We start from the raw sequence: 14,773 nt of genomic DNA on the forward strand, positions 1-14,773 counted from the left end.
GGCCTCAAACCAGCACATGAATCCCCCTTCTTTCTGCAGGTATGTGAACAAACTGGCTCTGGTGTTTCTGGCCTGCGTGGTTCTCTCCATCATGGCCACCTACGCAGGAGTTATCAAGTCGGTCATCGATCCTCCGGAGTTTAAGTGAGTTACTAACAGATAAATAACGTTTCTCAAGAAGCACTCACATGTTTTCCAGATACATTGGTGCCTGATACTGAAGCAGATGGACAGATGAATAAAAGTCCTTCCTCTTAGTTGTTGGTTTTCGTGCATTGTCTTCTGGATTGATTCAACTGCAGGCTCAGTGCATCTGATTTAATTCGCTGCTTACATTTTATTAACAGTACAATCTCTATTTACAGATGCTACATAAAAAATGTAGAATCTGTAGGCGCCCAAGCGTATTTCAGTACGGTAAATGTTCTGGTTTCCATTTGTAGTATCGACCAATCAAGTATCAGCAGGTTTTGTGTATGCAGGAATAACAGTGTGTATGCAGAGCAAAAGCAGGCGGACCAATGACATCCTGGCTCCCATCAGTGGTAATCTGATGACAAATTAGCACAGCCGGTACTCATGAAAATTGGTTACCATGAACTTGCAATAAGGCCGGGAAATTCCTCTTCATTTAGTTTATTTACATCGACAGAGACAGTATCCTCCATTGACCTCACTGTCCTCTCTCCTCTGCAGTGTCTGTCTGTTGGGAAACAGATCTCTGAGGAATGAGAAGTTTGACACATGCACAAAGACGGAGTTAGTGAAAATCTTCTGCAATAGTGAATATCAAAACGCTACCTGTGACCCATACTTCACCATGAACAACCTGACAGAGATGAGGGCCATACCTGGGCTCCTGAGTGGAGTCATCAAAGGTGAGGAAGGATTCTGAGATTGTGCCACCCATCCATCCATCTATCCATCAATTTTCTATACCACTTATCCTGTTGAGGGTTGCGTGGGCTGGAGCCTATCCCAGCTGTCACTGGGCGAGAGGCGGGGTACACCCTGTACTGGTCGCCAGTCAATCACAGGGCTGACACATAGATACAATTGTTCCACCATCAGGCTATAACAACATGTTTTCTCTGTCTGTCTGTTAGACAACCTGTGGGGTGATTATGCTCCAGCTGGTGAGCCGATACAGAAGAAGAGCCTGGATTCAATACAAGACGAGGACATGCCCACAAACACCAGTAAACCCTACGTCTTCAATGACATCGCCACCTACTTCACTCTGCTGGTGGGAATATACTTCCCCTCTGTCACAGGTAGAGCATCTAATCCATCAAACACCAGACAAATATCATCCTTAGAGTCTGAAGCTATACCATCAGCAACAAGATTGGTTATTAATGCATGAAACCGCTGACGGGCGGTAGGTGTCAGGCGAGACGGTTAACTGCACGCTGCCTTTCTTTGCATTTTCCAGGGCAAACATTTAAAGTGAGTGATACATATGATTGTTAAAGAAAGCAGGATGAGATTTTTTGTTAAAAACCACCACAAGTATGTACAGGACAAAATCAGCAAAGAGATAAGAGGTACGGCTTTGTCCACAGGGGGCGCCAAAATCAACACAAACCAAACATTCCTCACAGGAGCTTTAAGTATTTCAATTTTCTGCTCTGTGTACCTCTACTTAAGTAATCTGATTGCTTAAATTAGTTACCATTTCAGTTAGTGCACAAACACTGCAAAAACTTATATCGTACCAAGTTATAGTGCATTGCGTTTCCTTAAAGTCTTATTCTCTTGAAGTAATTGAATCAATACGACATTGTACAAACCAGTTTTAATGGAAATCAACTAGTTTGGGGATTTGGCTTCAGTGGTGAATTCTGGTTTGTGGTCTGTCTAGGGACAATTTCCTGAAATGACCTTTTATCCTCTGGAGGGGAACCGTACATTGGCCTACATCCTGTTTCCTCCATTTCAAATCCATCACAGAGGCCTCTTGATTAAGTTTTGTACTTTCTGCTGTAGGGGCTTTTCGTTCTTCTGTCTTCACACTAATTTTTAAGAAATTCTTGAAACAAGTAAAGAGCGTAAAGAGTCGAACTAGGCTATATTTTTTTCCACTTAATTTTCAAAAAACCCTTTAACAACTGACTAATTTGCTATTTATGATTTCATATGAAATAGTTTTCAATCCAAAGATTTCCATGTAAATAAATGTCTGTTAAGTCACTATCTATCACCGAATGAGGAAACACAATGGTGATTGAGCCGATGGCCCACTGATGAAAGCCCTTGCATTTGCAGTATTACAGACTGGGTGTCTCGTGGGACTTTCACAGAAAAAACTCACAAGCGGCGCCCAGTTAGTGACACGTTTTCCATCAGCCAGCAGTGGTTGGTCTGCCAGAGAGGGTAGGCGGAGCTAAATTACTGTTTTTCCGGTCTCTGCAAGTGTTGCGAGTAAACAGTAATCTACTATGGCTGAACAAACAAAGAAAAGATCGATGACTACAGATACAACTTCAAAAATAAGTGAAAATCCAAAGAAAAAGAAACAAATTCGACGCTCAGATGAAGGCAAACAGTCTAAAAAGGAAAGCAACCGTCAGCCAGGAAAATCAAGAGTTACAACCGGAGTCAACCGTGGACGTCACACATGTGACACTCTCTTGATATCTGGGAAGTGTGATCCAGCAATTACCGTTTATCTCTATAGGTGCCACCAAAGAGAACGAGACTGAGATCTTTGAGATTAGCACTTTAAAGTGCCGCTGACATGTTAATGCTAAAAAATGCTAAAAAAGTGCTTGTCTTTACTTGCACTCTTGTTACTACTATTGCATTTTGCTTTTAATAATATGTATATATTTTGACGTTTTGTTCCTGCACCAGTTTCACTATCTTATGTATTTGTGTTTTATATCAGGCATAATGGCTGGTTCTAACAGGTCAGGTGATCTCAGAGATGCCCAGAGGTCCATCCCAATAGGAACCATCATGGCGATTCTCACCACCTCTTTCATCTGTATCCTCCAGACTGAGCTTATACATAGTAAAAGTTTTGAGTGCACACACAAGCTGACAAGCATGTGTAGTTTGTTTAGCCGTTGGTGACGGAGAGCAGAAAGACAGACTATACCAGTTATGTTTCTATTAATGTGTGTAATTGAGTCACGGATCAGGCTGTCACTGCAAAGTAAACACACAGTGAAAGTATTTGCTTAACTTCCTGGTCAGACATCTCATGTGTGGTGTTGTTTGGAGCCTGTATTGAAGGAGTGGTACTGAGAGACAAGTGAGTGTGATTTTAAATTACTTCCTACTTGATGTGACAGCTTATTGAGAGAGGTCACATGCTTTAAAGAATCTTGTTTTGTGTTTTACAGTGTAAAGTAAATGAGATTTAGTTGTTACAAAAAAGCAATATATAGACAACTGCTATAAAATGAAAACAAATGTATCTATTTTTTATTTATTTAATCACTGACTTATAGAGCTACACGCTGTAGCTAAATCCATATAGTACTGCATAAACCTGTCAAACCTTCTAAACTGTGCGCATGCTTATGGGTGTTTCAGGTTTGGTTACTCAGTTAAAAAGACCCCTGTCATTGGTGTTCTGGCCTGGCCGTCACCCTGGGTGATTGTGATTGGCTCGTTTTTCTCCTGCTGTGGGGCAGGGCTTCAGAGTCTCACCGGCGCCCCCCGGCTGTTACAGGCCATCGCTCGGGACGGCATCATCCCGTTCTTACAGGTCAGTGTGTGTACAATCTTGGTAATCAAGCATTATCGTAAAGAAGGCATGATCTTTCCTCTTTACTGGGTCGATTTTAATGTGAAAGGCCAGCAGAAAAAGAACATGGTAAATTTTACTTGTGAAAAACAGAAGAGTCATGTGCAAGGATTGTTGGCTTGCACAGTTTTTCTGAGAATGATCTCTTGTTGTGTGTATTCCTAATTTACTAGCTTACAGTTAAATTCAAACCAAAAAGCCTTCAAACTATCAGTGCTAAGGTAATTATCTACTCTATAAAGCTTTGTATATTATACCTAGGAGCCACTGAACTGTTTGACCCTGATGCTGAAATCCTTTTATTTGTTTTTACGGGTAACAGGCGCTCATTATTTCTGATCTTTCTCAGGTCTTTGGTCATGGGAAGAAGAACGGTGAGCCGACCTGGGCTCTGCTGCTGACAGTGGGGATCTGTGAGATAGGCATCCTCATCGCCTCTCTGGATGCCGTGGCCCCCATCCTCTCCATGTACGCAGACGAGCACAGGACATAACACAGAGTTACTTTTCTTGCCAAAGTGATGTGAACCTACTCCCATTCCTCTCCCTCTCTTTGCGTGTGTGTGCTCAGGTTTTTCCTCATGTGCTACCTGTTTGTGAACCTGGCCTGTGCCGTTCAGACTTTGCTCCGAACTCCCAACTGGAGACCTCGCTTCAAGTTCTATCACTGGTAAGAGCAACGTCAGACTAAACACTGAAACAAAACCAAACCTGCAATCAGGTTTAAACTTTCCAGAGCTTTAAATAACAGCAACAGATTGTGGTTCTTAAACTTGTGATGATATAATTTACTGTGTGTCTTGTAGGACCCTGTCCTTCTTAGGGATGAGTCTGTGTCTCTCCCTCATGTTCATCTCCTCCTGGTACTACGCCCTGGTTGCCATGGTGATAGCCGGCTGTATCTACAAGTACATTGAGTATAGAGGGTGAGTTTCAAGAGATCAAATAAAAACTGCCTTTAACGCTACATAAATGGGGCGATGAGGTCGGAGCTTAGAACTAAACTATGTATGCTGCTAAATAAACATGTCAATCGATACAAACCTGAGTTGTCTGACTGAACTGTAGTAAGGGATAGTGTATAGTGAGCAGGTTGTTATAGCGGATCATTTCACGGCTGTGTTAAATACTTGGTTCTGATTGGTTAGCTACAGCATTCCGAGCAGACCGCTGCTATGAAAAAAAAAACGTTGCTAGGGATGCGGCTCTAATCACAGAATCTGGAGGACTAACTGTAATCATATCAGTCCACCGAAAGAAGTCCAGTAAATTTGACATCGGTCTGTAAAGGTCTAAGTGGAAAGCTCATTAATTATGTGCTTGGAGAGGCTGTGGCTCAGTGGTAGAGTCGGTCCTCTTTCAGTCAGAAGGCCGGAGGTTAGATCCCCAGCTCCCTCAGTCTACATGTCGAAGTGTCCTTGGGCAAGACCTTGAACCCCAAATTGCTCCCAGTGGCATAACCAATGGGTATGAATGCGATGACTGATTGCCAGTTGGGCACTTTACGTAGCAGCCTCTGCCATCAGTGTGTGAATGAGTGTGTGAATAGTTGAATGTGACATGTAGTGTAAAAGCAGCTTTGAGTGGTCGCAAAGACTAGAAAAGCGCTTTTTAAGTACAGTCCATTTACCATTTGGAGATACGTATGATATCAAACACTTCTGTTAAGACAGTAAAAGAGCTCATCTTTTACGCTACTTCAAACTACTTCAAGTCAAACTTTGTTGTTTGTGTCCCTCTGGTCACAGGGCAGTGAAGGAATGGGGAGACGGGATCAGAGGTCTGTCCTTAAATGCAGCACGCTATGCTCTCATCCGGCTGGAGGAAGCGCCATTACACACCAAAAACTGGAGGTGAGCGTGTGTGTATGTTGTGATACGCTGTTATTATGAAGCAGGAGATATTAACATACAAAAATTAGAGCACGATTTATGGGATATTTATTCCTGGATTGCTTCTGAATTTATTTTCCCAATAAGTCCAAAGAAAAACAATGAAAACATCTAAAACTGTAGTCCAACACATCAACAAACTATGTTCGGGGGCAAATATACTTCTATACACCAAAAAATAATATATGCAACAGTTTGGCATTGCACTTACAGATTGTCAGACTTGTGCTGGACAGTTAAGAATAACCAGATCAACATTGATCCAGTTGAGGCAGAGAGATTTAAGCAATATCACGTGAGAGGGAGTGATGTCACAAATAATCACAGCGGTGATAATATTCAGAACAACATCACAACCTCGAGTGTGATATTGCTTTTACACTAGCAACAAATAGTAGTAAACAGTGTTAACCAACAACAGATTATTTTGCTCCACCAACTCAACTAGTTCTGCAACTTAGCTGAAACTGGACTTTTGTTGCTATGCAACCCAAATATTTTCCTGCACTCTGTGTCTACAGGTACAGATCAGCTGTTTTTTTATCGTGTATATTTTATCTGTATGTTTTAATTTATCATCAACCAGTGCAATAAGAGTCTGCTGTGTGATTCAGAGGTACCAGCTTGATCAATGTAAACATACACGGTCTGCTGTAATGTTAATTAACTGTATTCTGAACACCTGACTGAGGCGGAGTGATACACAGAGTGAAAAGTCCCGGTGATGTTGTGCTCTATATCACCACTCATGGAACACCTCTTGTCCAATCAGATTACTTAGTCGAAACTAAAAGTTGTCTAATTTACGTATTACTTTTCTTTCTCTTCAAAACCTGGCCCCTACATTACCCACAATGCAACCCAACAACTCACAATTCAGTCTGACATGCAGGTCTTTTATGCTAGTAGTTACTAATTTAGCTTTTTTAAAGTCTTTACGCTGACTTACATGACATCACTGGAGTCAGTTGATCAGATTTTAGGCCCCCATGAAGCCACAAAAGGCTTTGTCACACATTGTTTAACAGGTGTTGTAGTACTCCTCAACAGAATTGAACGTATGGAACCATTTTTCTTAATGCTGAGTGATAAAAGTAATTTTATATGTAAGTGGTTTGGATTAATATCCTACTTTTTTATGTTTTATTCCTAAATCTTCTTTTCCATTCACTTCCTCGATGGTATTTAACACATTATTTACAGGCCTCAGTTGTTGGTGATGTGTAAGCTGGACTCTGACCTGGCGGTGAAACACCCTCGTCTCCTGTCCTTCACTACACAGCTGAAAGCAGGAAAAGGTCTCACCATCGTCTGCTCCGTGCTGGAGGGAACATACATGACCCGAGGAAAGGACGCCAAGACTGGAGAGCAGGTTAGTCAACTTGTTCAGTCATTAGCTCTGCACTGTTTCCAGTGCAACACATTTGCTTTAAAAAGAACCCTGACATATTATCAGCTTGAGTTATGAATGATGGATCATGACTGCCTTTGCTCACTTTTCCTCATCTCCAATTGTTTCCTCCAGAGCTTGAAAACAGCCATGGCTGCAGAGCGGACGAAGGGTTTCTCTCATGTGGTGGTGTCGTCCAACCTGAGAGATGGTTTCTCCCTGCTCATCCAGTCAGCTGGACTGGGAGGAATGAAACACAACACTGTGCTGATGGCCTGGCCAGCAGGCTGGAGACAAGCCCGGGACTCCTCAGCAAGGAGGAACTTCATAGGTAAACCACACAAGAGCCACTTCATGTGTGTGTGTGTGTGACAGCATTGCATCAAAGCAGACTACTCTGCAGTGTTTAATGTTTAATGAGGTATATACACTATGTAAGTATTAAGTTTAGCTACATTTATATTTAGATGTCACATCCATGCATTTTTCTCTGATCTCACTGATTAATTGATCTGATTTTTCTGGAGATTTTCCACAAGATTTCAAATGTTAGAAGACATTAAGAAGTTTTTGTTCTCTGCAAGAGAAAATGGGATTTAATGAAGGGAAAGAATCGGGGGAAAGTCTGGGTGACAGCAGATGGAGACACAGAACTTAAAATTCTTTAACACTGATTAGCTGGTGTCGCGAAAAACCCCCTTCATTACTCTTATATCCTGTCGCTATACAGAGACAGTGAGAGAGACGACGTCAGCTCATCAGGCTCTGATGGTTGCAAAGAACATCGACCATTTCCCCAGCAACCAGGAGCGTCTGAAGGAGGGAAACATTGACGTGTGGTGGATCGTACACGATGGAGGACTGCTCATGCTGCTGCCGTTCCTACTCAGTCAACACAAGGTGTGTTTGTTTGTTGTCTTGACCGTCTCCTCTTTTCTACTATTAGATTTGTTGTTTTTATAAGTTATAAAAATATTAAAAGGAAACATGTTTTTGATTTAATATCAACAAAGAAATAGACATAGAAATAGAAAAAAAAGAGTAAATATTAGTAAGAACTGCACAGTCAATAGATAGCTTCTGTCTGTTTAACAGCAACTTCTCTTTGTGCAATAAAATAATCCATATGGATACTCTTCGCTAATGCAGCCAAAATTAGGTTTTAATGTAGGCAAATCGATTCATTTCTCAGAGTATCTTGTGCACCACACCACAGGTAGGATTTTGGGCATTTGAGTTGACAGCTGAGGCTGATACAGTGACGTATCTCTGCAGGTGTGGAGGAAGTGTAAAATGCGAATCTTCACGGTGGCCCAGATGGACGACAACTCCATCCAGATGAAGAAAGACCTCCAGATGTTTCTCTACCACCTACGACTGGATGCAGAGGTGGAGGTGGTGGAGATGGTGAGACTTTGTAATTCAGTCAGTCATCCAGGAACTCATTTCTATTTACAGATTCTACATAGAAATGTAGAATCTGCAGGCAGGGGCGTGGATTCGGAACGGGGTCCGCCGTTTGATACAGCAAACACATCAAAGGGCTGTATGTTAATAAACCTGAATTTGCTAATTGATCTTTGTGTCCCTCCAGCATGACAGTGACATCTCAGCCTTCACCTACGAGAAGACACTGGTGATGGAGCAGAGGTCTCAGATGCTCAAACAGATGCAGCTGTCCCGCACAGAGAGGGAGAGAGAGGTACTGTGACGCCCACATAATAACATTTACACAGTCAAAAACAACATGCACTGTAAGAAGAACAGCCTTAAATAACTCATGTCATTATGTTATCATTAAAAGGACATCGTGCATTATGTTGTATGATATTTCCTGATGCAGTTAAATTACAATGAGCCAGTGACCAAACTGTATCTTTGTATGCAAGTATGTATATAGTGAGAACTAATATTTAAAGAGGGGGTGTAATGCTGATTCACATTTGAAGATGAGAAGAATGGCCAATGAGAAGAAAGTGGGCATGTAGGGGCGGGGTTTCTTAAAGGGACGGAGCTGACTGAGTCGTTTCAGGCAGAGGCTGTATGAGGGCCTGCACGGAGCACAAGTGTGAGAACGTTTTTTAACTGCAAGTTGTGCTAAGCTTCTCCGCTGGTATCGCAGAGTGAAAGATGAAACTTGAAATCAGCATAATACCCCCCCTTTGAACCTTTGCTAAGATACACCCATGCACTGTCAACAACACTTTAAAATCCAGTAATGTGAATGTCTGATCTGTAAACTGTGTTATGAAACTACACTGTTAAAACAAATCAGAGCTGTGACACACTTCAGATATGTTAAAATACTAAAAAGAACTGCACACAGCTCTACAAAATAATATATTCCAGCTGTCATAGACTGATGCAGCTTTCCTCCATCCAGAGAAGAAAAAAGTGTAGCATCACTCCCTCTCCAGCTGTTGTTGACCTTTGAACTCTTCCCCCCCCATGACCTTGCTTCATGATTGGCTGATGAGCTCAGATTCAGAGCATCACAGACGTATCGCGCGGCTCCATAAAGAGGAAGAAAGTGTCAGGCGCTGGTGCCCCTTCCCTCAACATCCCGTGCATACCAGAAGAAGAGGTAGCCATGGCAGGCTAACAGCCTGTAGTAGCCAACAATGATGTCATCGGCCCCTCCATTTCTCATGCCACCATTCATGCATCTTCATCCATTCATTACAACTGCATTGCCTCAGACACTGCCGTAAACAGAACCCTCCATTCACTGTGCGCTTGATGCTGACCAGAGACGCAGAGACCAAAAGCTGCCACTAGAGGGAGACAAATTCCTCACTGAGCAGTCACAGAAGTGAACTGAATATAGCATCTTTTCTAAGGCCATAGGCTACTACATTATAACAGCATGTGAGTGTCCCACCCTGAGCATGATTTCAGAGGAAAATGGCCGCCATGTGAAAATGGTCTATATAGCCCTTGCAAACAGAAGAAGCATTTTCTTCACGTAGGTGAGGAGTGATATGGTATTTTTTTCTAGAAAGCAACATAATACAATTTAATTTTTTTTAATCAGCTGTTTACCGTTAGCTGGATTATCAAACTAGAACTATTTAAGACAAGTGTTTATTTCTATAACACTTCATTAAGACATTTTACAGAAGTTAGTGCATCTCGAGTTTCACTGAAGCCATATTCAGTGGGAGTGGAATATGTGAGTGGGGAGAGCAGTGTCCACTACAAGACTGTGTGTGCTTCTGTTTTCATTACCTGCATGTGCTGTCATCACAATCACCTGACTGCCCTAAAAATAACCACATCTACATCTCAGTCTTCAGACCATCTTCTCGTCATATCCCTTAAAAATGTGAAGCAATGACATATTTGCATGATTTACATGTTTGTGACGTTGCTTTGTGGTTAAACTAGAACCGCCAACGGTCACAGTATGCCTTAAACCGCCAACGGGTAAAATTTACTCGCCATTAGAATGTATTGATTTTCAAGGTACAGGGTTCATTTAAGTTGTATGATGAAATGCTAGATGTGGTGTCTTTATGCAGCTTACAAAATGACATCATGACAATGAATTAACAATTAACTTTATCTGCAAAGCACTTTCTGAACAGACAAGACGGCATGTAGAGACCTCCCCACCATCAGGCACCGAGTACATCTAAGGCCTGATTTACATTCATGCATCTCTTCCTCTTATCCATGTTGAATTGGAGTTTATGACTTGACGAGCAACTTGATGACACACAGTAGGCTAGTAGAAAAAAGGTGTTGCCATAGCAACATACAATGTATCAATCTAGACATGCGAAATGAATAGCGCGAAAATGACGGCATTCTATATTCTATCAAAAGACAGCTGTGGGTAAATTTTGCCCATTGGCGGTTCTAGCGTAGCTCCTCTTATACTAAGTTTGAATACAGAGAATATGTTTTGATTATCTTCACCTTCTGCCCCGTCCTGCTAAGGCCCAACTGATCCACGACAGAAACACAGCGTCTCATTCAGCAAACGAAAAAGCTGCAGGTGGCCCACCTGATCGAGTCCACATGACATGGACCAAAGACAAGCTGATGAACGAGAGGAACAGACACAGAGAAGGCATGGGGGTCAAAGACATGTTTAATATGAAACCGTAAGTACATCTTAAAGATACACTCACTTATTATTTCCATGTTTTAGCTCCAGATATGAAAAAGAATTGACTGAAGATCTTAAGTAAAATCCAATTATCTAAGTGTTATTTCGTTAATGTTGTATACGTTGTTTTTTGCTCCCTTCCTGTAGTGAGTGGGAGAATCTGTAAGTGCCTTTAAGTTGTTTGTGCATGAACTCTCTATGTGCATGTGAGAATCATTACTGTGCTGCATGCTTGTTTGAAAAAAGATCACAAGTTCAGTTTGCAAGAATGCATGATGACAAGCATGGAGGCTGCATGTGTCTGTGTTGCAGTCGACTACAAGATCATCAGATTCCCAAATCACTCATCAAATGCTTCATGTTGATCGCTGATTTTTCGCATCATACTGTAAAGGGAAAAAAAACCTTCTGATTGTGCACACATGCCAGGATAACCGATGTTCTTCTTCATGTGTGTGGTTTAATGTAGCAACCAGTCCAACGTGCGGAGGATGCACACGGCCGTGAAGCTGAATGAAGTGGTGGTCAAGAAATCGCAGAATTCACAGCTGGTTCTGCTCAACATGCCAGGCCCACCCAGGAACAAGAAAGGACATGAGAACTGTATCCTTGTTCAGCTAATCAGTCGTTCATTTAGGCAATGAGACATTCAGTAATTCAGTCAGTCTAAGGCATTGCGGCTTATGAAATGTTAAGCATTTTTCCAAGAGTTAAATAACACAATCATTAACATAACATCTGTACATAAATTAAGAAGCTAGCTACCAGCTAAGCGAGATGGTAGCTATCTTAGCTTAGCGTAAAGACTATGAGGAAACAGCTAGCTTGCTCTATGTTCAAAAGTACCACATCTGAGCACATCTAATGCTCGCTAACATTAAATCTAAAATTACTTTGAATTACCTGAATTATAAGTATTTTTGGCTAATTTTGTTATGTACAGTAAACCAGAAGTTGTTTTATATTTTGGTTTGTGTGTGTTTTGATAACACAAACAGGCAAAAGAGATATAAGAGAAGTTATTTTGTGAGCTTTAGATTTGCAGTAGGCAGGTATTTTTACTGCTAAATCTAGCTTCATATTTACCAGATATTAGAGTAGAACTGAGGCCTGTACTACTACTTCAGGGTCAACTCAGGGTTTCCAATACTAAGAAGGTGGTTCACAACACCTCCTACTGACCAATCAGGTCTCTTGATCATGGAGCTCTGTGCGCTGATAGTGAGAGGGAGTTGGGAGCTTTTTTGCTTTCCTGTATGCTTTACTATATATAAGATATTAATTTTGCTTTACTGATGTAACACTACATCAAAGATTGATAAAAGCACTGAAGCCTTGTACTTGTATTTATGAGAGTGAGTGTTTAACCTTGTGCACATCTCCATGTGGTGTTCTTCATGTGCTACAAGACATATCAGGGACAACATAAGCAGTCATCTCCATGGCTGGGCCTGTCTGCTTTTAAACTGCAGTGCATATCATTATGTGTAACCTATGGCAACCACTTTGACAATGCGCGAGCCAGCTGGAACCGTCATCATAATTTTTGCAAACTCACTACTGACTGCTAACGTTAACGTTACTACTACTAATTACTACATTTCAAGCGAGCTAAGTTTCAACAAGTTGTCACTTAGCAGAGACGTGTTTTGTTTTCAGCTGTAATTTTATGAAAGGAGACATTTAGTACAAAGTGGGCGGGGCCTATGCAGATTCAGGAATTTTTAATGAGGGAGAAGGAGGAGATGCCTTGGGAGGATTTTTACAAGGTTGTTAAATATATTTTGCAGAAAAAACACATCAGACACAATTTATTTATTTCAAGAAGAAACTGGTTTTTAAGTTAAGCATATGAATTGTATTTGCTCGATAAGTCCGTTTGATACTCTCAGGGCTGCAGCAGAAAGAATAAATCTGGTTATTTGGTAGCTGCAGGTGTGATAGTTTTAGCCTGGATTATGTTTTAACGTCCTTGACACTCCTGTTAGGTTTACTGAAGCCAGATAACCTAAAGATAGCTTGAATATCTTGAACTTGATTTTAAGTTTAAAGTCACGTCAAATGGAAAGTACTTTAACAACGTCTCATTACAGCAAATGATTCTTGAAATGGCAGCATGTGTCGCTCTGATGTACATTGTGACCTTAACCAGAATGTGTCTCTCAGACATGGAGTTCCTGGAGGTCCTGATGGACGGCCTAGACTGTGTCCTGTTGGTTCGTGGAGGAGGTCGAGAGGTCATTACCATCTACTCCTAGCACCAATGGGTTCTTAATTATTTGCAAGTACACTGGAAGGAGACATTGTTGGACTGCAGGACTTCAGAAGGCAGGTTGTTGACAGAGAGAGGCGTGACTTTGGCGTGAGACATGGAAGAAGATGTCGCACAGAAGAAGTACAGTACACCGCCTCTCAAACTCTCGACAGAAATAAATACCGCCACTTCCAGGACAGGGGGAGTCTACCTGCAGCATAGCCCGAGTATGGTGCATCTTGCGGGGGAACAGAGGATTATCTACACCCGTCCTGCTAGAGCACCTTAACTCCTCCACTTCTATACACTGTGTAGCACTAAAGCGGAGATGTTCTTTCCTCACATAAACTGTCTTTTCTGAAAGAGCCGTGATTTCAATCCTACATACTGTATCACTTCACCCGGCACTTGATGGAGGAAGGTAGCACATTAGCTTTAACAAGGAATGCTATCATAGCTAAGAGTGCATTTTTATAGTTCAGTGCCATTGATGAAACTTTTCATCGGCGCATGAAGTCGTGGGATGAATTGAACGTGTTTTTATTTTGCAGAATATTCTCCTTGCGTCGTATCACTGTAACAGTCAAAGTCCCGTTGATGAGTTTCAGGACACACGGACAAATGTTTGAAACTATAGTCTTGGATATTTTTTTGTCAGATGTTTGTGCCACAGATAATGTCAGTCTGGTCGAAAAGGATATTGAAAATCTAACTGCATCTTATGTGATTTTAGCATTTTAGTAAATTTTAACTGATATATTTTCTTTCATTTTGTGTGGTGCATGTGTGAGCTCTGTTCTTAACCTGCCGGTTAAGAGGAAAACTGAGCAACATGAAGCCTTGTATAGTTGTATTTTATTTTTATGTCTTTTAAGTTCAGCATACATAGTTTTATTCACAGTGTGTCATGTGTTAGTTTAACAGAGAACACACACATTAAACAAACTCATAAAAAAAAGTCTGGAACTCTGAGTCTTGAGTGTCATGTTCACTATATTCTGCAAAAATGAAGAAATTACTACAAAACCTTTGGATATAAGAAAATAGTTCAGATGTCTTTAAGTCAAATGGTTGTTATGCAGACAAAATGATGACTGATCATATGGGTACGTCATGGGTATCTGTGGATATAAACATTTCAATCAGGAGACACTTCATTAAGATTGAACAATTATTTATTTACAAGTTTGGAAAGAATGAAATGTGCAAAGTCTTTGACTCCATTGTGATGTCTTCATGTACTTGAAGATGTCGAGAGCCCGAGAGCAGGATAGGACACCCCCCGATGGAGTCTATACACTGGTGGTGGGGATGGTGGTGAAGACAGGATGAGCTGAGGAGCCGGACTTGGACACTGATGAGATGGA

The 14,773-nt window shown here is 41.3% G+C and overlaps 1 protein-coding gene across 4 annotated transcripts in view; it reads left to right on the top strand.

Annotated features, from left to right (window-relative positions):
• Positions 1-14,378, top strand: part of LOC138611145 (solute carrier family 12 member 7-like) — a 51,180-nt gene extending 36,802 nt beyond the window's left edge. Inside the window, exons 8-27 of one of the 4 annotated variants that reach the window (XM_069684111.1) lie at positions 40-144; positions 697-878; positions 1,107-1,274; positions 2,891-2,989; positions 3,202-3,259; positions 3,544-3,718; positions 4,107-4,225; positions 4,328-4,426; positions 4,563-4,682; positions 5,505-5,609; positions 6,852-7,020; positions 7,174-7,369; positions 7,769-7,938; positions 8,314-8,445; positions 8,633-8,740; positions 9,521-9,622; positions 10,981-11,147; positions 11,300-11,314; positions 11,622-11,755; positions 13,319-14,378. In XM_069684111.1, the coding sequence (XP_069540212.1) occupies positions 40-144; positions 697-878; positions 1,107-1,274; positions 2,891-2,989; positions 3,202-3,259; positions 3,544-3,718; positions 4,107-4,225; positions 4,328-4,426; positions 4,563-4,682; positions 5,505-5,609; positions 6,852-7,020; positions 7,174-7,369; positions 7,769-7,938; positions 8,314-8,445; positions 8,633-8,740; positions 9,521-9,622; positions 10,981-11,147; positions 11,300-11,314; positions 11,622-11,755; positions 13,319-13,410 (2,515 nt within the window). In that variant the 3' untranslated portion in view covers positions 13,411-14,378. The remainder of the gene's footprint in view (positions 1-39; positions 145-696; positions 879-1,106; positions 1,275-2,890; positions 2,990-3,201; positions 3,260-3,543; positions 3,719-4,106; positions 4,226-4,327; positions 4,427-4,562; positions 4,683-5,504; positions 5,610-6,851; positions 7,021-7,173; positions 7,370-7,768; positions 7,939-8,313; positions 8,446-8,632; positions 8,741-9,520; positions 9,623-10,980; positions 11,148-11,299; positions 11,315-11,621; positions 11,756-13,318) is intronic. The other 3 variants (XM_069684112.1, XM_069684114.1, XM_069684115.1) reach the window with 3 other exon arrangements.
• Positions 14,379-14,773: the final 395 nt, after the last annotated feature.

This window comes from Semicossyphus pulcher, unplaced genomic scaffold (genome assembly GCF_022749685.1).
Source record: "Semicossyphus pulcher isolate SPU_LCO1_2020_fin unplaced genomic scaffold, fSemPul1.0.p SCAF_7, whole genome shotgun sequence".
In the NCBI taxonomy this organism is placed as follows: domain Eukaryota; kingdom Metazoa; phylum Chordata; class Actinopteri; order Labriformes; family Labridae; genus Semicossyphus; species Semicossyphus pulcher.